Source organism: Lipophrys pholis (assembly GCF_963383615.2).
Source record: "Lipophrys pholis genome assembly, chromosome: 13".
NCBI classification, from domain to species: domain Eukaryota; kingdom Metazoa; phylum Chordata; class Actinopteri; order Blenniiformes; family Blenniidae; genus Lipophrys; species Lipophrys pholis.
This window is the reverse complement of record NC_137632.1, coordinates 14,156,178-14,183,601: the sequence shown is the minus strand read 5'-3', so window position 1 is coordinate 14,183,601 and position 27,424 is coordinate 14,156,178. Positions and strand designations below refer to the sequence as shown.

Here is a 27,424-nt window from a genome sequence, read left to right as displayed (position 1 = left end):
AGTGAGTGCATCACTGGAAACGTGGAAGTGCGCAGGAGCCGAGCAGGGAAAACGACGGGAAAGAAGAATCTCAGCAGCCAAAAGAGTATCTGGTGGATTTTTACCACTAAACCATGAGAATCCAGCCGACGTTCGTCTGAAGAGACGGGGAAAGGTGCCCGAAAAGAACCTGGCAATCTGCGTCGATGCGCGCAGCCGAAAATGACGACAGTGGGACAGTGATTCTCTTCTCTCTCCTCCTGCTCGTCATTTTCTACAGTTATATGCTCGGATGCAATTTATCTCCTATGTCTACAGATCACAAAGGAGGGACTGGAAACCAAATCGTCTCTAACGCAGCGGCGAGTGCGCACAGAGAGATTTCATCCTGGAGTCTGTTCCCAGCGAATGATTACGCAGAGATCTCTGCATTTTATGGACCGCTGACGGATTTTAAACTTTCCCATGAAAACTTACTCCGTGAGTACAGGTCGACATAGCCCCAACCTTCACGGGCGATGAGTAATCCACGACGCAGCAACTAATAAACCTGTAAATCCTGGACTGCGTCTGGCGCGTTTGGATACCTTATCCTGTGCGTCGCCTATTCTTTTTTTTTTTTTTTATGGCTTCCATCTTTAGGGTTTGTGAAATACTCCGACATTATTGATATTTAATGGCTGTAGAGTGTAGCAACAGTAGTGTGTGGCGAAAGAGAACTGTACAAGTCTAACTGGGGCGAAGACATCGCACTTTTATCGCCTTAAGAGGACAGATTGCGCACGGACACCGACGACTGCAGCAACTACAAGCCACACTTTTTTTTTTTGTATTTTTTTTTTTTTTAAGATTTAAAAAAACAAACATTGAATCGTTTGCTATTTCTTTCGCTGCTGTCCTCGTAGTATGTCTGCACTTCGAAAGAAATTTGGGGACGATTACCAGGTAGTGACCACCTCATCTAGCGGGTCTGGATTCAATCAGCCTCCCCCGGAGAAAAAGAAGAAGAGGCAGAGGTTCGTGGACAAGAACGGGCGATGTAACGTCCAGCATGGGAACCTGGGTGGTGAAACCAGCAGATACCTCTCAGACTTGTTCACAACACTCGTAGATTTGAAATGGCGCTGGAATCTATTTATTTTCATCCTCACCTACACAGTGGCTTGGCTCTTCATGGCCTCCATGTGGTGGCTCATCGCCTACATCAGAGGAGACCTCAACAAAGCCCACAATGATAAGTACACTCCATGTGTGGCCAATGTCTACAACTTTCCCTCAGCGTTCCTCTTCTTCATAGAGACCGAGGCCACGATAGGATATGGCTACAGATACATTACAGACAAATGCCCAGAGGGGATCATTCTCTTTCTTTTCCAGTCGATCCTCGGATCGATCGTCGATGCATTTCTGATCGGCTGCATGTTTATCAAGATGTCTCAGCCCAAGAAAAGGGCCGAGACGCTGATGTTTAGTGAACACGCTGCGATTTCTATGCGTGATGGGAAACTAACTCTCATGTTCAGGGTCGGAAACCTGCGTAACAGCCATATGGTCTCTGCACAGATCCGCTGCAAATTGCTGAAAGTAAGTGGCTACTTTAAGTCGGGATGTATCCTGTGTCTATTTCACATCACCACTTGTTTGTCATGGCCTGGATCAGATATTTGTTCTAAAGAAACTGACACTAAAAAAAAGGCCTACACACTGACATTTAAGCACACTCCAGATTGTGCATAAGACAATGAAGCTTATTAATCAATGGTTTGTTTATTTTTCAAACATTTCCGAGGTGTAAAGGATACAGTGATGACAGATATCACAGAGAAGGCTGGCATTTCCTTGTCGTCCACCTCACCCACCCCACAACTTTTAAACATACACAAAACCATTTTAACATCCAGGAGTATTGCATAAATCTTACAGATATTAGAAGATTGTTTATCGTTGCTTTTCATTAAAGCACGCCTACCTGTTGTGTCTTATTTCCATCTCCTGATGCAGTAGGTGAGTATGAGCCCACCACAATTATTCAAAAATGAAAACCAGATTATTTGATTTGGTTGTTGTCAAAAATCTACACATTACAACTCAGTGGTACATCGTAATCATGCTGAGATGGATGTTCCTCCACTATAGATGTGTCTTTAGACTAAATTTATGGGAATTAAAGTAAAAAAAACCCATTTCTCATAGACTGATGATTGAAACTGATCGCAAAAAAGTGTGAGAATCCCACAGAAATGCTGTTGATAAGCAGAAAATATCTTGCTCCTTTCCCCTCCCCTTCTAAACATCTCTGTCTCTTTCTGTATGCTTCTTCAGTCTCGTCAGACGCCCGAAGGCGAGTTTCTTCCACTGGATCAGTTGGAGTTGGACGTGGGTTTCAGCACCGGGGCAGACCAGCTCTTTCTCGTCTCACCACTCACGATCTGCCATGTGATTGACACCAAAAGCCCCTTCTACGACCTCTCCCAGAGGTCCATGCAAACAGAGCAGTTTGAAATAGTGGTGATACTTGAAGGAATAGTGGAGACCACAGGTGAGTGGCAACAAGCAGTCACGTTTGATGGGCTGGTCTGGTTAAAATGAGAGCATGGAGTCTGTTTGCCTACATGCAGTGACTCCAGGCACTGTGTAAAAGAAGATGTACTGTTTAGGTTTCATGAGGCTGCGCGTGCATAACTCCACAACAAATTTGATGATATTGAGGGTTTTTTTTTCCAAGGTATTTATAGCTGACATCCAAAAGGACTCAGTATTGATCCGTTGATTGCATTTCATTGATTAATATGAGGGAGACAAACACACAAAGCTGCTAATAGCAGGAGAGGTTGGTATTTATAAATTAGATTTGATTAATTTTGTGCTGCGGGCACAGGGCGAAAGAAGTTTTACATTGTGCATTTAATAACCTTCTGTGGAGAAATCAGGGAGGGCTTCAAATGACCTATGAGAGTTGAACACTTAAACTTCACCTCGTCACAGTTAGGATATATATTTAGATTTTTTTTTTCTTCTTTTCCTCATCTGAAACGAATGCTTTTCCTCCGTCTTTGTGCCTGAACAGCACTTACCTCATGGCTGCTGTTCTCAGAGGGGGTAATAATTTGCTTTCTATGGTCCCTTTGGAATTAGGGAACTCCGTTTCCACAAGATGAGCAATGCCCCAAGTAAAATTCTCCACTGTGGTCATTTTAAATTCAAGCCTTTATTTGACACACTTGATATAGTGGTGCAGGGAGAGTTCCATCAGTGCTACAGACTGAATAGTGGAGCAATTGTAATGGGCTGGTTCAGAGAAAAACAGCATATGGAGATGTGACAGGGAGGCTTACAGGCTTAGACTGCAGATGGTAATTAGTGAAGACCTTCAATTCCTTATAGATAATTATGATAGTAATTTATTGTGGTTCTATTAAACTTTAATTGCTGCTGAGATTTGACACCTGACCCTGTCGCTCCGAGCGTGCAACATTTGTACAGTTTCATTTTGAGGAGAGTAGACATTTTCTCAAAAGTGGCGTACATTATTAAATTATGGTAATATGTCACAGTATGTGGCATCTGTACAGTACCAGAACAGTTTCTATCACGATTAGTTCGGCTCATTGTCAACTGGGATGATAAGCAGTGAACACAGGCTGTAACAATGGTCTAAATTTGCCTTGTGTGTGTTTTTTTTAATTGTCAGAATATTTGGATATATACGTGTGTGCTGTATTTTCAGTTAATTAGCACAAACCTGCCTGTTTACATGTAGGTTAGAGGAGAACATTTATTTATCATTATAGGATTAGTAGATATTTTTAGGATTACAGTCTCACAGAAGCATGTGTCATCATGTCATTCTTGGCGATTTTTTTATTTATTTTTTTCAAATGGGATGCTCATATTTGCACTTCACAGAAATGTCTTCTTTGAGGAGCAGTTGTTTATGTCAAGTTGGCAGGAAGGCTGATGTAGAAACAATCTATAGTTAAAAATTGATGTACAGTGAAAGTCTAAATCCTTAGACGCTTTCATTTCTGGCCAATGTAACTCTGTTTCCATGGCAACCTCTCCTTGAGTATTCAGGATTGCAGCACTGCACCTAAACTTAGGTTGTTTTTTTTTTTTTTTCTTCCTATGGTATGGGAAGCATAGCACTCTTTCAGTAAAAATCATGCAAATATGTGATGCTGAACATGAAATGAAATGTCTGTGTTGACAGCATAAACTGGGATTAGGGAGGATCTCTTCTGAAATGTGAAAAGCACACGGAGGCGTTACTGTACTGTGGAGCTGTAACGGGCAGCCCAGGTGATACGGGAGAGAAAGAATAAGATGAAACATTTATGAGAGCTGGTGGTTACAAGTGAAAAACTGCCCAACTACCCACATCTATTTTTTCAAGTCTTTTATTTTTAATTTTGTAATGTGTGAACACAGTGTCTGGAGCGCAAGTTAAAGGCGAGCTTAGAGCTTCCTCGTCACCGCATCGATGGCCTTCCAGTGACAGAATAACGCTCACAACAGGACACAGTTTATGACACAGTAACCTTTCATTGCCCCAAGATCGTCCAAAACTATTGGGCCCGTTCTCTTCATGCACAAGAGAAGAAAGCGAGAGCGTGAACACATTTTGGAGTTGCTCAATTTCAACCTCTTCGCTGTATAAAAAGAGCATGAGTTTATCGTTGTTCCTTTTGAAATCGAGCCCGAGGTCTTTTTGATCAGCACCTCAACATGAAGCACCTTCCAAGAGAGACATGTAGGATGTCTGGCAGCAGCAGATTCTCTTCTGGAGTAATACCAGCTGTGGCTTTGTGGTATTCAGTGAGTTCCTCGCGCATCTGTGGGATGATGCCGAGTTTCTCAAAATAAATTGTCTTTACGTCAGGTTGCAGTTAAATGTACTGTACTTGTTGGCTAAGCTAGCTGGGGGGGGGGGGGGGGGGGGGGGGGGGGGGGGGGGCATTAACGAGAAGCCCATTGCAACGACTTTTAGATGAGTTAACAGCACTAACAAGAGTAATGTCTCACACAGTCACAATCAATATGTGCAACACACACACCACATCATTCCCTGACAGGCGCTTTAACAGTCTCGCTGTTTACAGAGTAAATGTGTGTGTCGGGTTCTGTGCGTGCGAGCTCCATCCTCCGCGTTAATTTGCTGATGTGGATCTCAGCACAATAATACCAGTCTCAGTTACTTCTGTGTTATTTGAGCACTGCAAGTCTGACAGGTGTTTGGATCAAGACAGAGGAATTTATTCCATCGAGAGGCAATAACAAGTAATGATTGCTACCTGGACACTGGTTGTCTCTCCATGGTGCGAAATCCAACTCCTAATAAACACAAGTGGTTCTTTTAGCGGAATGATAAAATGTATACTCTCATTGACATAGGATAACTCTCCAATCTCTGAATTCAGGCACTATTATTATATCTTTCCCATTTTGTGTTCTAATTCTCTACATTTTGCATTGTGAGCTATTTGACAATAAACCTTTTGAGATTGAGCCTCTGGAAGGCTTTTATATCCGCGAAGTTACAAAATACTGCAATATGCTGGTTACAATGACAGCAATTCACTGTTTCATAATCCTGCTATTACTCCTTTGGAATGTTATACTGCTTATTTGATTGGCCTGCCACAGGCAAATTATCTTCTTTGTTATACACTTACATTCTTGATGTATTGTATAACATGCTAAATTACATGGACAACCAGCGATATCAATGAGTTCTTCACATTACTGGTTTTGCTTCGTCTTAGAATTAGAACAGTTAGGATAAATTAAAGTGTTTCGCAGACATGACACACAACAGCATTTATTGCAAAAATAATGTCTGGATCATTGCCAATATGTTGAATAAAATAAATATAAATTGAAATGATTGTAAATCTACTGCAATGATCATACTTGTGAAAATAAATAGGATGAACGGCTTTAACTTGTGTAGCACTTTTTCATTGCTTCAACAGTCCCCAAAGTGCTTTACATTGTTAGTCACATTCACCCATTCACACACGCACTGACACACTGGTGACGGCCGCTGCCATGCACGGCGTCGCAGCCATATGGAAGCTCAGTTTTTGTGTTCCGGCACAGAGACTTTCACAGGCTGCTCAGTTATAGCAGCTCTTTATTGTTCAATTTATTAGCCGTCACACTATGCGATGTAGATTTCACAAACTTGGGTGCAAGTTAGTTTGACTGCATGATGTCTGTCTCCACTGAAACTGGGACACATTTCAATACACGAGAATAACTATCTTATTTTGTTTGTCATCTACGTACACATGCTTCAGGGAATAAATCAATAAATGAAGCAAACCGAGAATCGAGCAGTTGTCGTAGTGTTGTAGTAGTGTTTTTTTTCCTCCTCAGGAATCTGCAAACAAACTTTTTTTCTTCCTTTCTATTGGTGGTTAGTTGCTCTGACTCGTAGCAGCAGTCACGCTGTCATTCCCAGTCTTTCATCTGAAACATGCAAAATCGCACAGTATAGAGGCGCCTCTCTATAAATGCTGTGGGATGACTTCTACCAAAAGTCCACAGGCGAATTGTTTGATTAGATTGCTCTCCCCTGTATGCATTCGTTCTAAAGTATGTGCTTGCAGCCCCTTTATGGTTGTGTTTAGTGCACTCACAGCAGTTGTCTTGGTTTAATGCTGAGGTATGCAGTTTCTGTTTAATCGGAGCAAAAAGCCAAAAACTTCATGGAAGTTTAGTTCAACATCTGTCAGTTGGACCCATGTCATATCTGTTTTTCTGTTGTTTCTTTGTGCTGAGCTATGTACTCAGTGCTTCAGTTGTAGTCAGGGTTTTAGAAGGTCATCTTTATCTGTTGAAGTAAATCAGCTATACCAGATTCATTTATGTTAAAGTTTTCAGTCGTTGAATCTCCTATTGTTTCAGTTAAAACCTTAAAATTAATTTGATTTTTCCCAACTTCTAAAACATTCTTTTCCACTGGTGTTAATAATCCTATTGTCCACGTGTTCCTACTAGAAAGCCAACGTTTCCTCAGGCCTACTGGGTTTTGTGAAGATTAGAGTTCTTGATTTTAGCAGCATGCAGGTTTCACCTTTTGCACTAAGTTCCTCGTTTTATCTCATAAATCAATTCCTGTTCACAACAAATAAATTGGTATTCTGGTCCTTTAAAACATCGTATTTCTGGGTGATTTAATTAAACTACTCACCTGTTGATGCAACTTTGACATAACCAATATTTTTGTCTGTCTTGATAGTCACATTAAACAGAAAGTTGCACGATGATTGGTAATAATATGCATTGAACTGGTGAAGCTCATCCGGTTCTCATATCTGGATTCCAGCTGTTGCCTATAGTCATGCTATACTGTAGAATTTAGGAAGTAACGTGAAAGAAAAGAGACAACAAAATGGTTTCACCGACAGGAAATCCAGGAATCATAGTCGTGTTCGAACTGAAGCCAAAACACCCCTTTTTTATTATAAAAACACTTTTTGTTGGTGGTAAAATAATCAATATGAGCACAGCTTTGTGATTTTCATCAGATTAAGTGACTTAAAACATTTTTTATGGACAGAATTTTGACTTTGTTCAACATACTTTGGATGAAGGCCAGATACACCCTGGACAAACTGGCAAACAACTTAAACACCCATTCAGACTGACGGGCCATTTTTGGAATCACCAATATAGTACCCGGAGTGGAACCCACACGCAGGGAGAACATGCAAACGTCACACAGAAGGGCCCCTAAGCCTTCCCCCGACTCACACGTCAGCTGTGAGACCAGCGTGTTGACCACCATGGAGGCAGCTCACCTAAAAGAAGTCCTGGTGTTTCTTGGTGGGAAATTGCCAAAATGTTTGCTGTCGTGCATCTTGTATCAAACTACGATGCACTGATATTATTTTTGCACTTTGGGTCATTTTTACTGTTTAAGCTGCAGAATGAAGGATGACCTGTCTTTGACTCGCTGGCTGATTCAGAATTACTACATGCAGTCTCAAAATATATCAGAAGTTTAGATAAGTGTTCCATTAACACCAGCAGAGCTGCTCAACACTATGAAAGCTTAAATACCAAGCCAGAGGCAATCTGTTCATTAGTGGAGCTGATTCTTGAGAGCCCAAAATAAACTGTAGCTGCCAGTAGCAGACGTTTCGATTCCTCCAGTCATGGAACTAATCAGTGTATTGTAACTAAATTAATTTTATGATTTACACAACACTCCTGTCTAAATGCCATCATGTCTATTTTCTGAAAATCCAATATGCATGTATGTAATTTCAGAACGTGCACTTTTCGCATTACAGACACAATAAGCCAAAAAGATAAACAAGCTGATGGTTTATTTGATGTGAAACTCATTTCATTACAGAAGTGAAAGAAAATCTGTCAGCACATTAATTTGCCCCTGAAAGTGTGTATAGTGTTTTTGGCCCTAACACGGTGCCGAGCACGACATTAAAATCTTTACAGTCTCTGAAAAGTGTTTTTAAATTCACTCATCAGATATGAAAAGCAATGATTCATGAGCAGAGAGTGTATCGTCAGTAATAAACCCTTTATCTGTGCAGAGAGATGAGACTTTCATGCAAATGTGTGGCGTGTGATCATGACACTTGCTGTGAGATTTACAAACTGCTGCAGATAAGTCACGTTTAGAAATGTTTCCAAGCACAATTGCCTTGCTTTTGGGGGATTTACATGAACAAAAAAAACTTGCTCCATAAAACACTCAGCTGTGCTAAAATTCATGGAGCCATTTGTAGTTGCTCAGTGAGTTTTCAGTTAGACTTTACGTCACTCTTCCGGTGGCGTGGCACATTTGTACCGCAGGCAAACACATTGTGCTTACTGAGCTTACTAATAATCTGCATGTTGAACACCAAAGTCACATTTCATCACTTGACATTATTACGGGGCAAATGATGGGTAAAATATCAAAAACACTCCCTTCCCTTCGATTAAGTCATGCATTGATTTTGATTGTTTTCACATTTTCCCTTCAGCCCCCTCTTCTTCATGCTGCTGCAAGGCTTTCTTATGAATTACTGTTATAGAATGAAAAATAGAATATCCCAGCTATCTCCTCATTTTAAAATGTGTGTAGGTGGCAGGGGTGGCTGCATATAGACAAGATCAGCTATTAATGTTTATTCATGTGTTTCCATGTGCATAATGTAGTGTGTTATTGGAGAAAACAGCTTTGAATAATGAAGTGCCTACCTGTTTGCCAAATACATGAAATTGCACAGAGTGTCTTCTAAATGAAGTCTGTGTTTGGGCTGATCTTTCATTGCTCAGAGTATCTGTAGTAAATGTTTAGATTTGCATGTACACACATAGACATATCATTAAAATTCATGAAGAAATGTTTGACTCTGTAATTAAAGATTCAACCATGAAGTGATTGGACCACTTAGTTTCGGTAAATAATATCTACTTACCTGATATGCTTTATATAAAGTCAAATGCGTTGTAATAGTTTCATCATAGCTTTGGCTAATTTCTTCTGAAATGAACACAATAAAGTGAATTGTGTACCAAATGGAATTAGACATTGTTATCGCTCTGATGTAGACTGGTAGTAAAGCCAGTCCCCATAATTAATTGGAAGCATTTATTGCTACTGATTAGCACAGTAGCCAATGTCATGGCTCGATCTGTGTTTTATCATCAGCAGCAGTAATTGAAATGAAAATTGAGAGTGTTCTGTTCTGCCAGAGGCCTGATGGTTTCAGTCACAAGGCCAAGGGGTCACAGCTCTGGAGGCATGGGGTCACCTGACGTCATTAACTCCACAGCTTAGGTAAACACCGGCGTAAGTGAAGCCAGGAAATGAGCCAGCTGCGAGGGGGGAAAAAAAAGTGAAGAAGCCAGCCATAATTCATCTCGAGCCATTACGCTGATGAGAACTTGTCGTCTCGCCTCAGCGTCGTGCTCCTTTCTCCAGCCCTGTGGGTCAAAGGGTGAGAGTGGGTTCAGAGAGGAAGGTAAATCTACAGCTCAGGTGAGAGCAGGAGTTTCCAATAAAACCTAATGTACTCAGGGTGAGGGATCAGGAGAGACGTGGTCTTCCCCGCTGAACTGAGGCGTGAAGCTGGATACCGCACAGTTCTCTTCTTAAAATACATTTCATGCCACATGTTCATTTCACTGTATTAACGCTATCTTCCTCAGCTACATGCCTTGGTGCCGTGAATAATTCAGTGGAATATACATAGATAATGTTTAATGTCACGAACTGGTGGCAGCACACATAAAGACAGAATAAGAATAGAGTAGTTAAAAGATACATTGATATGTAGTGTTTCTTATTACATTCTGTCAACGTCACCACTACACGCCTTAGATTTGTCGTTTCTATTACAGTTACATAAGGATTAATTCGCTCTACTTGAGCCATTCATTCATTTGAGCTGCATTTTACGTATGAAGGTTGCTGTAGATGTAAAGTTATAATTAACATTGTACATTTTTCATGCTTGAGTAGATTTGAGATAGCCGGCTAATACGGGAATTGCAGAAAATCGCAAAAAAGAATAGCAAATTCTCTTTATAAATTTAATGCAAAGCATCACTTCACAATCACCATGCAAAAGTACGAACTCACAATTCATGAATCTGATAGAGAGGTGCCAGTTCAACTAATCTTTAATGCTCGATTATGGCAGTGTTGTTTCATTGATAGTGTAATATTCAAATATGTTCGTTAAAGGATGACATCCTCCTTCAAGTTCAGTTCAGAGACAATTAAGCATCTCTTACACTATTTCAAAAGCATCCTTCAGGCTTGTTAAAATCTCCGGCTTGTTTCCATCAGGTATATATTATCATTTCGATCATCTTCCCAAACCTTGTTCTTGTTAATTCATTACGTGCCTTTGTGAAGGATGTTTTTATTCATATTTGGCCCGACTCCATAGATTCAAATACGGCTGTGCACACAGGGAGCTCGGTTTTACCTGCATGTTGTCTCAAGTAACAATTAAATTAGCTTTACTGATTTCACAGAAAAACAAACACGATTTTTCAAAGATTACGTGTTTGAGTTTTAACTCTTATGTGTACTGTACATACAGTAATTGCACTGGGGATGAACTCCACATAATGGGCATTGCAGTAAAGCAGCTATGACATCCTGGATTCATTATCCCTTTCAGATGAACTTGCTGGCTTCCCAAGGGGGAGCATGGTAATTGTGTCTTCAGGGATTTGTCAAGTCCCTGTTGGATAGCAATAAATCACTGGTTGAGGAGGAATTGTGGCAGGCCTGGGATAAACCTGCTCGAATAAAGCACCAATGTCGTTTTTTTTTTTTTTTTTTCTTGTCTTGTTAAACAGAATTAGAAATAACTGACCAGGTCTCAGTGGCCCATCATGTCATGAGAAGAACACCTCTTTGGTGATTAGGAGCACAAGCTGAGGACCTCATCCCAACTCTGATAACAATAGAGGATGAGCTCCATGAGAGAACATTGGATGGCCACAGCTGCGATAATGTTGTGCATGCCTGTTTAAGAGGTTCTCACCCCGAAGAAGGTTGTGATGCACTTCTAGTGTTGGTCACCGGCTGCATTGATTGGTGGAGGCTTGGCTGTCCCTGAAGTGCAGCTGAATCAATCCGTAGCGCAGAGCCACATGAACCTGTTGTTCTCTGGGCTTGTCTTCTTGCGAGGCCTTCCTCTGGGATGTCTCTTTCTTTTTCCGTCACTCAGGCATGCTTGAATTTACCGGATTAATCTGCTTTCTATCTCAAGTGACAAACTTGAAAAAAAAACACCAAAAAAACCCACACACAAAAAGCAATAGTCAAGCACTGTCAAAATTTGAGATCACTCAGGGGGTAAAACTCCTTTTATGGTCAGCCCCTTTTCCAGCTGCAGCTCCTCTTCATGAAGGAGGAGATCTAATAGCCGCGATCAATACTAGACAAGGGCTTTCACTCGGTCTGTCTGTTTTGTGGAAAGAAAATGATTTTCTGATCATTTTTAGCACTCAACATACAGTGTAATGAGGATGCATTTTTCTAACTCTCAGTCAGTGTGGACACGCATACGTAGAATGATTTTTTTCTACGTGACCAATAAGGTTTGTTTGGCCTGAAGGAAATCCATTGATTGGCATTTTGCTCAACTGATTCCCTTAACGACAGTATTCAGCACAGCCTTCACTTGGTAATATGTGCTCTCCCGGCTGTGTTAATGGCCCACAGCCATATGTTCCTCTAGCCTGCCCGACACCCCACCTTGTGTGGAGATGGTTGGCAGCCCTGCTCCTATTCCCTCTCCTTCCTTCCCTTTCCAACAGCCTCCACACTCAAGCAATTGCCTCAGCATCCAGGCTCTCCCCTCCCCCACAGCAGTGCACTTCCCCTGCCTTTTCCCTCTATCATCTCCCTTCATGTTCTCATTGCTCAGCCCGTGTTGCACGAGTGGAATGAAATCTCTGTGCCGCAAACAACTGGAAGCCACCTTCACCCGCGGATCACGCGCGGATAAAGTGCCTAATGGGGGGGGAGGGGACTGATTTCCATCTTTGACAAGTCAAACTGTGAAAAACAGGTCACTGAATGCTTCTGGATTTTTCTACACTTTACCACTTGATGGTGGTCACCATAGAAACAGATCATGAGGACTTGTGGCCACAATAGCAGTATCTGTTTAAAAATGTTTTTTTTTTTAATTGTACTAAAGATACAAGTTTTTTTTTTGTTTTTTTTACAGAAAAGAAGTGAAAATCAGTTTTTATAAGCCAAATTTATTCAGACCTCTTAAGCAAACTTCTCTCTGCTCAGGAGCCTGAGCCTGCATGCCACCTTGTAAACGATCCTAAAAAGAAAGCAATGGCATTATTGCTCCCCCGTTTAAAAAAAAAAATGAAGAACTGGACAGTTGTCTTGATTTTGTCCACATACCTCATTCTCATAATTTGGTGTTGCGGCAGAGTCCTTTCAAAGATTTCCTTGGCTGCGGCGAGTGCCCCACAATGAAACCGGCGCTCGGATAAGAGGCTGAATCTTGGACAGGGTTGTGTGACGGCACCGCGTGTATATAACGTCTACATTCTCATGCTTGTTTTTGCTAGCATTTTTCTCATACATAACACTTGAGCTGTTTTCACAGCCGTGATAGACTGTCAGGGGACTTTTGCTGTGTGTGTGCGTGTGTGTGTGTGTGTGTGTGTGTGTGTGTGTGTGTGTGTGTGTGTGTGTGTGTGTGTGTGTGTGTGTGTGTGTGTGCGTGTGCGTGTGCGTGTGCGTGTGCGTGTGCGTGTGCGTGTGTGCGTGACTGAGTGAAAGGGAGAGCCAGACAGAGACTTACCTTGGAATAAGGAGTTTATCTGTGATTTTGTCACTGAATATGAGGTTGCAAAGCGACTCTTTGACACCCACCTTCCTTTTTTCAGTGACTCGCACTGTGAGAGTTCATCTGGAGAAGTCATTTGAATAAGCCTTCATTTCCACATAGCTGTGAATTTTGAGTACCATTTGCTTGTTGCCCGTGGGTTGTTTAATCATACAATGGCTCTGATTTATTTATCCGAAAATCTCGACGGAGTCTCCTCCCGGATGATTTGATGGAGCTGAAATAAGTGGGTTTGTCCCACCACTGTGCTCTGTCCTCACTGTGTCAAGTGCAGATCTGTAACTGAGGATCTGACTGAGCCAGGCACCAAACGGATAAGATCCCGTAGCTTCTTCAAACCTGGATAAGTTCCTCATAGACAGCCAAGTCTGTGAATACCACTTGTGTGTGTGTGTGTGTGTGTGTGTGTGTGTGTGTGTGTGTGTGTGTGTGTGTGTGTGTGTGTGTGTGTGTGTGTGTGTGTGTGTGTGTGTGTGTGTGTGTGTGTGTGTGTGTGTGTGTGTGCGCGTTCGTTTCACCTACTATCAAGAAACACTGGCAGGCTGCCGCCGAGTTTACTGTGCTTTTTCAATTCCAGCCACCAAAGAATCCATTTTATCTTTGCTGTCACTCCGTTTCACTTTGTTAGACCAGAGAAGCAGCTCGCTCTGTCTTATCAAGAGAAGTGTGTTTATTTAGAGCCCCAAGCTGAGATGGCTTTTGGGCATCTAAATCTCAAAGTTTATTCTTGACACAACTTCCTGCTTCTTTGATTTTTTTAGTCCACAGACTGTTGTGTATGCCGTACAGTGTGGACAGAGTGCGGGCGCATGTCAGGTGTGTGAAGTCATTTCCAAAGTTTGTTTCATTTCCTTATATTTGAAGAATACCTGGAGACTCACTATCAGTCACGGCTGTTGTTTACATGACCAGGAAAGATCAAAATGTCACTAATTTGCAAACACTGATGAGCAAAATGTTTTTTTTCCTTTCTCAATCCCAGGTTCAACCCCGCTGAAATGTACTTTTTTTTTGTATCTGTCTTGAATTTGTGGATTCAGCAGCGGATTATTCTAATGCCATTCATGCTGTCACATGAATATTGCATATCTGGTGAGCTCGGCTCCCACAAAGAAGTGTTGGGAGAGCTTCTGATGGGATTTTACACTTTTGCCGGATTAAGATAGACATTGGTTGGTCAGAGAAGATAATACGTCCCACAACCTGTATGTACATGTAAACATTTCTGAGAAATGGAACCTCATTAAAGGAGACATATCGTGCTTTTAAATCCTTCCTTTTTACATATAAATCATACAGTTGTGGTCTATACAACGCGAAACTGCAATGCTTGGGTCTGAATTCCTCATTATTAGAGCTCCACAGGCCCCTTTTCAACCCCTTTTCTGATGTGCTTCTGAGAGCAACTCGTTTTGGGGCGGTCTCTTCAAATGCAAATGAGACACTTCATACCCCGCCTCCTCTCCAGGTTGCAGAGGTGACACTCGGTTCAACGTCACCCTGTTCGGCCATCTTTGTAGTTTGATAGAACAGATACAATTATCTAGCGGCGCAGAAACTTTATATTCACACATTATTTACAAAATGTCAACAACGGAAGATTTGTCCATCCAGCCATACATGTTGGAGCCAGAGTCGGACCCGGCGGAGCGAGATGAAAATGACGATGATGCACCTACAGAACAACGTCTTCATATGGATGTAACGCAATGGTGTGTTTCTATATTTACACTAACTTCTCCATCCATGCCCACTACTACAATACTGCCTGTATTACAACGACTATTTAACACAGAAGTTACATTATAATCTAAAACGAGCACACAGCGCTAACATATGAAGACGGTGCAACTGCTAATGCTAACAAAACAATGACAGGGACGTCTTATCATCACACTTTTTAGCGTTATATACAGCTTACCGAAGTGCTCTGTTCGTCGTCTCCATAGATAGAAGGAACTGACCGCTCAATCAGACCAAGTCTTTCGGCAAATCCTTCTTTATACTGGCGGAGGTTGCTGAAGCAGTCGTCCTTAAAGTGATTCGCGCACACAAAAATGACCTTACCCACAGATGTGGGTACATTTCTGTGAAAAATAAAACTCAACCAGGCACTTCGAAAAGGTTCTGATGCTGGGAGACGGTGTAACGAAACTTGTGGGTGACTACATCCAACAACCGAACATTTCGACTTATCCTCTCGTAACTTCGGTTGGACTACAAAATCGCAGCGAGAAACAAAAATGGCGGATTGCTCGAAATGTCGATGTCCTAATTTGGCAGTTCCGCTGAGAATACTGTGACGTCATTGTTCAAAAAACGTAATAGAGAATAGAAAAATCGAAACCGATCGCAAAATATGACCAAAACAGAATATAAAGATATCAACGGAGCACCTGAAGAGACTACTTTGAACTTTTCTGTACTTCTAAACACTCTAAATATACAACAAAATGCATTTAAGGGCTAAAAAAGTGGATTTAGCATGATATGTCCCCTTTAAGTAACTTTTATTTGCTACACTTAGTATGTTGTGTTTATCTGACAGCTTGAGTTTGTGTGTAAAAATGGGAAAAAGCAGTTAGTTGAGTGTCATTTCATGTACCTTTATATTCTTAGAAATAAATATGCCAATGAAAATATAATGTAAACAATCAGTAACATGCATGAGAAATTTTATCAAAGACTTTGGTGTTTAATTACAATAATAAAAGAAAAATATCTACATTGTATTATGTGACCATTTGATTATAAGAATAATAAATTGTTACTCCTTTTTACCACATTTGCAGCAATGCATGCCACATTCATAGTTAGTTTGAAAACTATGCTATTTGTTACTCAAAACAGCAATAAATTGTTTTAAAAAAAATAATTGAGCCACTGAACGAGCAAAAAATAAATCAAATATTGACATATTTTCACATGAAGATATTTTTATCGAGTCTGTGAACCAACATTTGGCTTAGTATGTCTTCACAAATCAAAGGAATATTAATATTGGTTTCGATGCTGGTTTCTGGCCTCCTGAGAAGTCTAAGCCTGCTATTTACTGTCGTTTTAGGTTTAAAACTCTTTAGCTGCTTAATGTTTCACTTCATTCTCCATCTAATTACTAACTGCCTATTTTTTTGGGAGCCAGGCAGGTTCTGTCCGGCACTTTGTGTTTAAAAGCGATGTTGATGAGAGTAGCGGTGAATTCAAACAATGAGATATTGAAATATACTACAACACTACAGAAAGCTGAGGAAAATGGAACTAAGACTTTTTCGTTAGTGTCTTACCCTAAAAGCAACTCTTCATGCATTGTTTATACAAATGTAGTACATGTTTGCCTGTGATATTTTTGCCCATGGTATCAGACAGCTGCTCCGACATGACTAAAGGATGCCTTGCACCACTCACACCAGTAGTGTCAAACTCTTTTTAGTTGAGGGGCCACATGCAGCCTCATTCGATCTGGATTGGGTTAACATGATGGCAGAGTAACGCGCACGTAATTACATATTCAAATGTTTCTTTTTGTCTTAATGTAACAAAGTGGATTTTTCTTTTTAAATCTTTTCAAGAAACAAATCGAAAGATATTTTTTGAAAAATTTGTGTAAATTAAACATTATGGCATTTATTACAATGCCACCTGGGGCTAAATACAGTAAAATGTAAAAAAAAACAACAACAACCCTGTCCTCTATTTGATACTATTATTTTCTCTTTTAATTTCATTAGATCCAAAAATGCGACAATTGACTTGACTTGTTTTGGTTATCTAAATCTGCTGGAGGATCTGAACGCCTCTGTGCCACAATGTTTCTCCGCAGGCTAATGTTGGCAAAAGCCTGTTGGTACTCAGGGAGCGTGATTTGTGCAGCCTTCAGCATGCATGTGTTCACAAATTCACACTCACAGTATGGCTTTGTGGTTGATGCGGCATCGTGAGCAGAGAGGTTTGGTTTTAGGGCTGTATGATCTTTAGACTCGGGTCTGCATTATGTCTGGCGCTCTGAACACTATACTGCAATCCCGAGTGATTCAGTCAAAAACAATAGTAGCTTTTAAAAAAAGATTAATGACAACATCTTTCATCTAACATTTCACACGTTGTAGTGTCATCCTGCGGGAATCGAACAGACCGGCCAGCCGGCCAGCGGGCCATGACAAGCTGAAGGACTGATAGCAGATAATTTGATTTTCTATCTATTACCATATACTGATAAAAAACATCAACAGCAATGGTAGTGTTATGATTTCCTAATTTGTTACAACAATTTCAGCACAGGCATATTTTTTTTGTTCACTCCTGGATGTAGATAAAAACATCAAGTATGTTTTTTCTCCTCATGAAGCACACAGGCTTTTTTGTAAAATGACCAGAAAATGATTTCAAATTATTTTATAGCAGGGGTGTGTTGCACAATCTCCTTTAGTACGACTCCTCGTTGAGAAAGGCCACTCCGCTGAAGATTTGAGATGTACTGATATTGCCCTATACTGAGTCACAGAGGGGAACCGATAACCATTTACTGAAATTAGAAGTGTAATAGATCCACAAAGTTACACATTTCGCTCCTAATGGGCTGAATGAGGAATCGCCTCCTCACAGATTCAAATGATGTTTTCCCCTCTTGGCTTCTCCTCCCTCCCTTTTCCTAATGGAGCAGCTTATGCATTTCTTTATTTCTTTATTTCGACCTGAAGGATGAATGAAGCTGCTTTTGTGTTGATTCGCTCTTGCTGTGTTAATTCAGGCGGAGTGGCTAGAAAGAAATAATTCAGTCAACAATTAATCCGAATCATTTTATTTTCCTTAACCACTTTGGGTTTTTTTTTGATTCAGTGTCAGAGATTTATCAGAAATGCCTACTTCAGTATTCAAGAGTCTGATTGGCATTTTAAGATAGCTCATATCTACAAATATCACAACACTCTAATGAAAGAAAATCAGCAAATGTTAATGTGATTTGTTGATTTTTGTCTTTGTTCATTAATTGGATTAATTGGCTGATTAGGATTTATTACCTGGCAAGGTGTAAAGGTACTGTACATGTAAAATGAACATACAAACACCAGTGAGAGCCGAATAAATATACACAAAATCATGAAAAAAAATAGAGCGACCCAGGACTGATGTGATAAAATGATAAAAAATGAGCAAAAATAGCATCACAACATATTCGGCTATTTCATTTTGAATAATAGAAAAATCTCCAAAACATTGACTCTTTTCACTTTATAAAAAAAAACAGAAGCAATAAATACCTGAATATTGGAATTGACTCTCTTCTGCTGGGACCAGGAGGAAACAAAAATCACAAACCGTATTTCTTTGTCAACAAGCAGAGATGATAAATGAGATTAGAGTCCGTGCGGCTGTACGCGGGACATCCTGCTGATCAAGTGGATAAGGAATCAAATCATTATGTTCCAGCTCCAGCATCTTATGCTGCATTCATGTGTCAACCAGCTGGGATAGTTACGGGTCAGGAAGGTCCAGTTTCCCAGTTCAAATGATAAAAACAATCAGCAAGGCCACCTTGTAACAACTAAAAATGTACTAATGGTAATATCATGCCAATAGTGTGATAAGGTATTTGATCCACTGTTGTGATAGTATTTTGGACAATAGTGTAATAAATTATTACATGATAGAAGCAGCATTAATGACATACAAACAGTAACGTAAAAATACTTAAATAGGGCTGCGTTTCTTGTAACTAATAGCTTTTTGTGAAGTTTGCTTATCATAATAGATGGGATAGTCGTCATACTCATTCATTGAGTATACTGTACATACTCTACTACACTCTCTCAATCATGATTATAAAAACTTTTCTTGCAACATTAGTGGCTTTATTCAGAATGGCAAAAAATATTAGATTATTGATTGTAACACACCTCAGTAGTGACTATACCTGCTGTCTGAGTTTAGAGAACAGGCAAACAAGCTCATCCTTACATGCATCAACCATGAAGTAAATAAAATGAAACTTTGCGGGTGAAACTAAGTGTCATAAGTTTTGCATGTGAGTGAAAATGAGAAGAAAAGAACTTATTTGTGTTTGGGGCCAGTGGATTTATCAATGTTCACCTGCTTCTGGCTCCTGGAATTCTGCAGGACTTCCCAGTTTCCCAGTTGGAAGCTACCAGTCTGACCATATTCACACGCATTCTGGACACTGCGAAACGAGAACTTTCCCTTCACCCAGTTAATCATCAATGCATCAATACGGTGTACTCAAAACAGAGAGAACACACCTCTGCTGCTCCTCTCGAGGTCGCCACAGAGGATCATGTGACGTGGAACAAGTTGTATACCTTTCCTGACACAACCTGACGGTTAAGAGCCTTGCTGAAGGACTCACAGTGAGCAGTCTGCAGCAGGCGTTTGTCCACTAGCTTGCTTCCCTCCAGGCCGCCACTGCCTTCAAGAACGGCAATAGATTTAGTAAATTATCGGTATTACACAAGGTGTGTACATGAGATTGTCTGAATTTGTCTTCGGGCCTCCTGTTTCCCTCCTTTCCTTTCATTAACGGATGTCACCAACACATCTGAGATGCTCTGACAACAGAGGTGTTTTTCTTCTGACTGCTGTGATATTCTACTGTTGTTCTCAACAGCATGCGCACGCACGCACTCACGCACGCACGCACGCACGCACGCACGCACGCACGCACGCACAAGACTGTTTGTTAGTAGGGTTTGTTTACGATCCTCTTGCTTTGTGTTCACTTATGGCTTTAATGCTCGCAGGATCTCGGATGGTTCACCACGAACAGAAAACAATGCAGTGTACTGTAAGAGTGATGGATGATAGAGGAGGAAAAAAATTGCTCTGCACTTTATTAAAGATGACAGTGGTAATTTGAGCTGTGGGCTCCGCTGATGAGACGTCACCAAAATGTATGATTTATTTTCTCTCTTGGCCGAAAAAAGAATGCACTTTGAGCCTCGTCTTTTAGCTTTGCAGGAGGTCGAATTTCAGTGACAGTAAAACCACTTTGGTCTGGAGCCGCACAGACGAACCGACCCCATCCTCAGTGGCAAATCCACTCAAAGCTGTTTGGATGGAGGTTGTGTTTTTTTTTCCTTCTTCTGTGATGATCTTACAGACAGACTTTTGTTTTTGTGTTTTGTCACTGTTACTTTTGACCAGACTCAGCAGAGGAAAAGGTTTATGGCTCTCGCATGCACACATTCCGACAGTTTTGTTTCCATAGAAACACTGAGTCTTGGGCAGGCGTGTATTTTTGAGTTACATAAGGGTTTGCCAGTAATACGACATACAATCTGATATGGGTATTCTCATTCGACTGGATTTCTATTTTTAGGAATAATACATAGTAACTGTAGAAAATATAACAACTGTGGGTCAAATTTTCTTGCCGCTCCAGTTTTGGGCTCTTTATGAGCACTGTGTAATGGGATCTGAATGGTTTGTGTGTCGAACTGTCAAAATGTTTCAGTTTATCTAACAGGTTTAGATTTGAACCCATATCTGAGCCGTGCTGTAGCCTTGCTGAAAGTCGAGGTGCACAGTTCATCGCTGTTGCCGTGTCTGTTACACTGTGTGCCATATGAATGTGGGCGTTGCAAAACAGCAGGTCTTTCACAGCACAATTGTACATATGGGGTGCAACCGTGTCTATAATTACACGTGACTCCAACATCAATCTTTGAATAATGTATTCAAATTAAATCTATATTAATGGCCATGCTTAAGTCTAGTGCCATTGTTACTTTTTGATGTCTGATTAGAACGTCCACATCATAGAGATCCTTTTTTGTCTTCGGTGGGCTGGGTGCCTTGGGAGGAGGGTGTAGCAGGTTGAACAGGGATTCATCCTCGGGCCTGCAGAGTTCACGGATTTCCAGAGATCTCGCACAAACTCCTACACCATCTGCACAACCAATAGAGCATTATTAATAGAGATAAGATGAAGCTATTTAGGTGTGGTGTATTAATACGTCTACCCTTTCCCACTAGCCTTTTCATTTCACTTCGTTACGTTGTTGTTATCATGCACCAGTTAAGTTGGTATTGATATTTTAGTCCAGTTTACACAGCACAGATATCCAGTTCGTAGTGAAGCATCGATCGTACTGTTCAATAACGCAGGTTCACATGATTCCTTGTACTGGCCAAGTAGCTGGTCTAAAACTTAAAGAGAAGGCATTTTACGCTTTCATTTTCACTGAATCTATTGATGTTGGCTTGTTGATGGTGACTGTGTTTTGGCTGGCGGCAGTTTAACAGGATCACTATGCAATAAGATTTCATTCACGCTTAACTCTCAATCACTTTGGCCCTGAAGTTCTCATTAGCTTTGCCCACTTTGTTCACTGCTGCACACTTCCATGTGCCTGAAGGCTTTGGGACTTGGACGCAATAGCGCAGAAGTAATACTTTGAATACCCTAAACGCACTTGATGTTCAGTCTCTTGCACATCTGTGATTGTGTACAGGGCTGTTATCAGTGAATTATTTTATGACCTTGGGAATCGGGGGGGGGGGGGGGGGGGGGGGGGGGGGGGGGAGTCACAGATGCCTCTTGTTTCGATGATGACATCCTCAGCAGCAGTGTCTCACTGTGAATGAGCGCTTATTTTAGTTTGGACCCAAATGTCAATGGTAGAAAAATATCAAGCCAGTAATTAAAACATGTGTTAATAACCGCCTGCAGTCACTGATTTCCTAAAGGATTTTTAACAAGTTTTAGCATGAGTGTCCCGGTTTTCCCTCCTTATAAAATGGCACTTCTGTGCTGAAATGATCTATTAAGAAATGTAGTAGTGATGTAAACCTCCTTTCATCCAATCATCTGCTCTCCAGCCTTATCCATTTTCAGATCAGAGGATTCAGGAGGTGATGTCTGGGTGAGGCCTGGGTACACCCTGAACAGATCGTCAGTCCATCACAGGGCAAACACAGGCAGACAATCTCACTCACATGCACACCTTCTGTCAATAGAGTCACCAATAACCTCAAACACATGTTTTTGTACGTACAGGCGGAACACGTCAAGACTAACCAGGCACATTTCTGTTAGGAGGTGGGAGTGCTAACAATGTACTTCATGTACTCACTCCCTCATGAAGTGCGAAATTAAAACTGAGTTTTAAGCTGAACGTTAACTGTGCAGACATGGATAAGCAGAGCAGTTTGATTCGCTGCTGCTGAATAATGGTGATGAGTAATCGCTAATAAGCATCCAATAAGTTTGCATGAGAAAGAATGTTTCATGTTATTTAATTCAAAACTCGTGGTTTTGCTAATTCCAATAATTTGTTCCTGAGGATGGGAGGTTAGTTTTAAAGCATGGTATTTAATCCCCACAGTGAGAGAACAATTATTCCAAATGTAAGATACTCTGCTGTCACTTGCCACATTTGCAAAGGGTGGTTGAGAGTGCACACATAAACCCAGCGCACTCGACAGCGGGCTGTTTTCTTTTCCTTCTTAACATTCAATAGACAGAATTTACCCCATTGAACCAAATCAAAGCATCGGTTATGGGTTAGGAATGTTAAAACCGCAGATTGTCTTGACAGTTTGTGTGTATTGGATTAAATTCAATTCATTTTATTGTGTTAGAAAAAGATTTAAATTTTGGTGAAAGCTAGACCTCCTGAAGCTTTTTCCTGCGGCCATTATTTCTGTGAGTTCTCCTCTCCGGCAGTTTTGATTATCTTAATCCTCTATCTTTTGTAGCTACGAGTCTAGCTTAAGGCGTGGACTGAACTGTTAAGCAGCATAAGAGGTGATGTGAGGAAGACCTTGTTTCCACTACAAGCAGTTTTTTTTTTTTTCCCTTTAAATCTTGAATTATGCCAGATAGAGATTTCTGGTTTCAAGGCAAAGGAGCAAAAAACAACAACAAACAAACAAACTAAATAAAGCTCAGACAAATCAGAGAAGATTCATTTGAGTGTTTAAATATGTGATGAATGGATGGGCAGGTCTTCATAAAATGTAAAATCCTAATAAATTGAGCCTTTTATGATTGAATATTTAGTCATTCTCATAAAACACAAACAGCCACACTTTTAATTATTTTTCAAGTTGTGCTGGAAATTGCTCATAAACTATTGCTCATAAGCGATTGTTCATAAACAATTGCTCATAAACATAGCATTTACTGAGCGGAAATTAATTCCGTTTTGTTTTTTTTCACTTGTGGGGCTGGCTTTGTAACACAATAAATGCTTATTTACTGAGGTAGTTTTGTTTGCTTTGTCATGCAAAAATGGTGAGAGTCCTGGTGAATAACATATTACTAATTCCTATGGAACAGTGCCAAGTGAATAATTAATGCAGTTCTCTGGTGTTTAATAGCAGAGTCGTTTAACATTTCGTCTTTACACATTAGCCTCCACTGTATTGATCTAAAGCAAGCCAATTAGTCGTAAGCTTTTGAAGCTCAAAGTGATTTTTTGTGTTTCTGTTGACAGGGATGACCTGCCAAGCGAGGACATCATACACTGAGGACGAGGTTCTGTGGGGACACCGCTTCTTCCCGGTCATCTCCTTAGAGGAAGGCTTCTTTAAGGTGGACTACTCTCAGTTTCATGCCACTTTTGAGGTGCCCACTCCGCCGTACAGCGTGAAGGAACAAGAGGAGGCCTTGCTCCTCTCCTCGCCCCTCATGGCTCCGTCCCTGTGCAACAGCGGCGAGAAGAACAGCTCCCTGGACTGCCTGGAGACCCTGGAGGACAATGACAGCACCACCAAGCTGCCCACCAAGCTCCAGAAGATCACAGGTCGGGACGGCCTGCCCAAGAAGCTGCTGAGGATGAGCTCCACCACCTCAGAGATGACTTACAGCTTTGGAGACCTGCCGATGAAGTTGCAGCGAATCAGCTCGGTACCTGGTGTCTCTGATGACAAGGGGGCTGGTAAGGCCTCCAAGATCAGCACAGAGCCCATGAGTAAGTCAGTGGCGGACTTACCGCCCAAGCTGCAGCGACTGGCTGGGGGAGGAGGAGGCAGGATGGACGGACACCTGCCACCTAAACTTAGAAAGATGAATTCAGATCGCTTTACATAAAGCGAGCAGCATATTTTAACTTGTGCCATCCACCTTTGTTCCCCTTCCTGAAATCCTTGTACTATTGCTAATTTATTAATGGACAATATTCTTATAATAAAAGGAACGTAGGATTTGTGCACAAGTACCTTATATGACATAGGGTGATGGAGTTGAGCACATTTATCCCTGGACGTAAGTGTACATGCTGAAATGATGAAAGACCTCTGATTTTGATTTTATTTTATTTACTTTTTTCCTTCTTTTTTAAGGACGATGTACAATTAGCACAATCTGGCATGTAAGAAACAGCGCATGTAGAACAGAATCTCAATAATTTCTGGCATGACATTTACTAATATCTTATTTTACAAAAAGAATTTCATTAGTGGATTTACAGACAGTGGAAAAATTGCACAAAGCCATATGATTTACATCATGGAAAACCTACATTACATGGTTCTAATTTGTGGTGACGAAAGGCACATACGTTTGTTTTGAGTTGATTGCTTTTGTTGTTTAATGTAAAATTGTGGCAATGTTATGTTGATTGCATGCTCCTCTTATTGACTTAGCTATACAAAGGTAATAGACAAAGATGTTTAGCCTTAACTATATTACCTTGTTTCCATTTTCATGTTTGTTCACAACTGTATTTTTGGTATTTCATATATAGACTATTTTACCATGTACAATTTTATGACTTTATTAGATGATCAAATGCAGAATATGTTGCTGGACGATGCATTTTACAGATAAAAATGCATCATTAGCATCATATGACCTATCTGCCTGGGCACAATGCTATAGGTGATTTTCACTTGCTTATTAAAGTAACACTTAAGTTGAAAGACTCTATACTCGTACTTGATAAGCACAAAACAATCATTATATACAGTAATACCCTGTGATATTAGAAAGCGTTTATGGGCATTTTGTCTTAAATTAACTGCTTAGAGCAGTAGTTTAGTACTGTGCAATCACTTTGTTCCAGTATACAACAGAAAGACAATTTACACTAGGCCTGTGTGGTCATAAATGACGCTCCATAATAATTTCAACTTAGGTGTTACTGGATAGAGTTGGTGGGCCTGTAAGAAAATCATAACCTTTGTTTTAAGGGCCCATAATATCCCTCCTCTGTGATGAAAGCAATAATATTATAATGACTATAATCTTTATATAGCCACAGGGTCTACCACAGCCCCATTCGTTCTGTTTACTGAATCCATGCCATAAAATCTGGTTTTCTCGAAATGCATCAAAGACATTGTATGATACCCAATCTCTTCAGGAATAAAGATCTGACGTACCTGTTTAGTATCTTGCTACTTTGACCAGCTGTAATGCATGCTTTGAGCAATCAGTCAATCAATGATTACCAATATGCTCATTACAGGAGGTGGCCAGAATGATGGAGGACCAGCAGCACTCCTCCCTTTCTGAACAGAGCTCACCTGTGCAGCTGCATCGACTTTAATTTTATCAACATCGACCCAACGCTAAGCACATTGAATCTCACTGCTAATACCACGTCTGATTGTCTCATATTAAAGGACTGCGTTGACATTTTGGGAAATGTGGCAGTGCATCTAGGTTACTGAAATCTCCTTCATACTGGGTTCTGTCCACTGGTGATCGATGTCCAATGTACCCGAGCTTTGATTTTTCCTCAAGCTGAGCAAAGTTAGCATTATTCTGGTTTTCCAGCTCTAATCTGCAGCTTTATGTTTAGCAAGCAGTCTCCAGTCTCTTTCAAATGCCAACATGCAGTATATGCAATTCTTCTCAGATCACATCACTCCAAATCCATCACAGATCTACCATTTATTGGACAAGTGACTGTATCTTGGTAACTCTTGCATCATTTTATGTTTACTTCTAAACTATGAAAGATTTAAGGAAACACTAGAATTATGTGCTAATCATTGAAAAAGCTATTACTTTAGTTGTATTTATTATAGTCGCAAAAAGACACTGGTATTTCCCCCCATTGCTTTTACTTCTCCTATTCCCCGGTAGTGCACCTGATTGACGCATTTATCATAGAATTATTTGGAAATATGAAATATGGTGCATGGATATCAGAACTTTGCACATAAAATTGCAAATGGAAGAGTGTTTTATTCATATTCAATATAAGATACTGAACCATATTCAGTGCAATTTATTTCAGAAAAACACTTTGCATTGTTGAGCAGCTGAACAATGCAATAATGGATATTCAATCTTTCAATATTAACAGTGAATGTTTTTTTATTTTGTTCAGTTTCACATGTCTTTGCAGGAGATTTGCCTGATATGATGTACTGACTTCATTGTTTTAAACTGTAGTATTTAAAAAAAAAAAACTAACAGGAATATATTCTGCAGCTTAAATTGTATTTAATAACACACTTACAGAGTATTTAAAATTAATATCTGATACAAATTAGGTTGAAATGATGTTTGCTCCAATAATCCAGAGATTTTTGGTAATTCTCTCAGGATCTTGGCTCATCATTGGGCCTCATTGTGTTTGTAAATGCAAAAGAGAACATTTACTCTATTCACAAAAAGTTGGGGATATTGAAATTTGGGTGAATTTAAAGGATGAACCTAAAATACACGATGACCTTTTCAGGTGAACTTCATGTGACCTTTTCTACATTTTTGAATGCAAATGTCCAACTGTTCAATGTCTGAGTGATTTTTGCACAACTTGCTCTTCTCTGACTAAAGAACTTGACGGCAAAATTCAACAAACAGGTGTTTGATCCATGAATCGACCATTACATGTCCTGGTTTATTTAGAATTGGAATTTAAACAGTCGTCCTCATCCTACTGTTCACATTTTGACATCATGACACCAAGGCCACACCAAGAGACTGGAAGAGTCACTGAAAGACATACAAGTGGACGTCCTTTGGGCACAATCCTCACTGATAACCACTTCATTGTAAACAGAGTCCTGCAGAATCAGATGATGAATGCCACTCAACTGCAGCCACACTTAATTGAGGTGAGAGGCACCAAGTGTCACGTCAGAACATTGGAAACTATTTGTATCAGCATTGTCTT

General features: G+C 40.4%; 1 protein-coding gene across 1 annotated transcript; it reads left to right on the top strand.

The window, feature by feature from the left end:
* kcnj3a (potassium inwardly rectifying channel subfamily J member 3a) lies at positions 1-25,682 on the top strand. The gene is made up of 3 exons (XM_080478992.1): positions 1-1,563; positions 2,302-2,518; positions 23,789-25,682. The coding sequence occupies exons 1-3, from the start codon at positions 886-888 to the stop codon at positions 24,382-24,384; spliced, it is 1,491 nt and encodes a 496-aa protein (XP_080335118.1). The 5' UTR covers positions 1-885; the 3' UTR covers positions 24,385-25,682.
* The last annotated feature ends 1,742 nt before the right edge of the window (positions 25,683-27,424 follow it).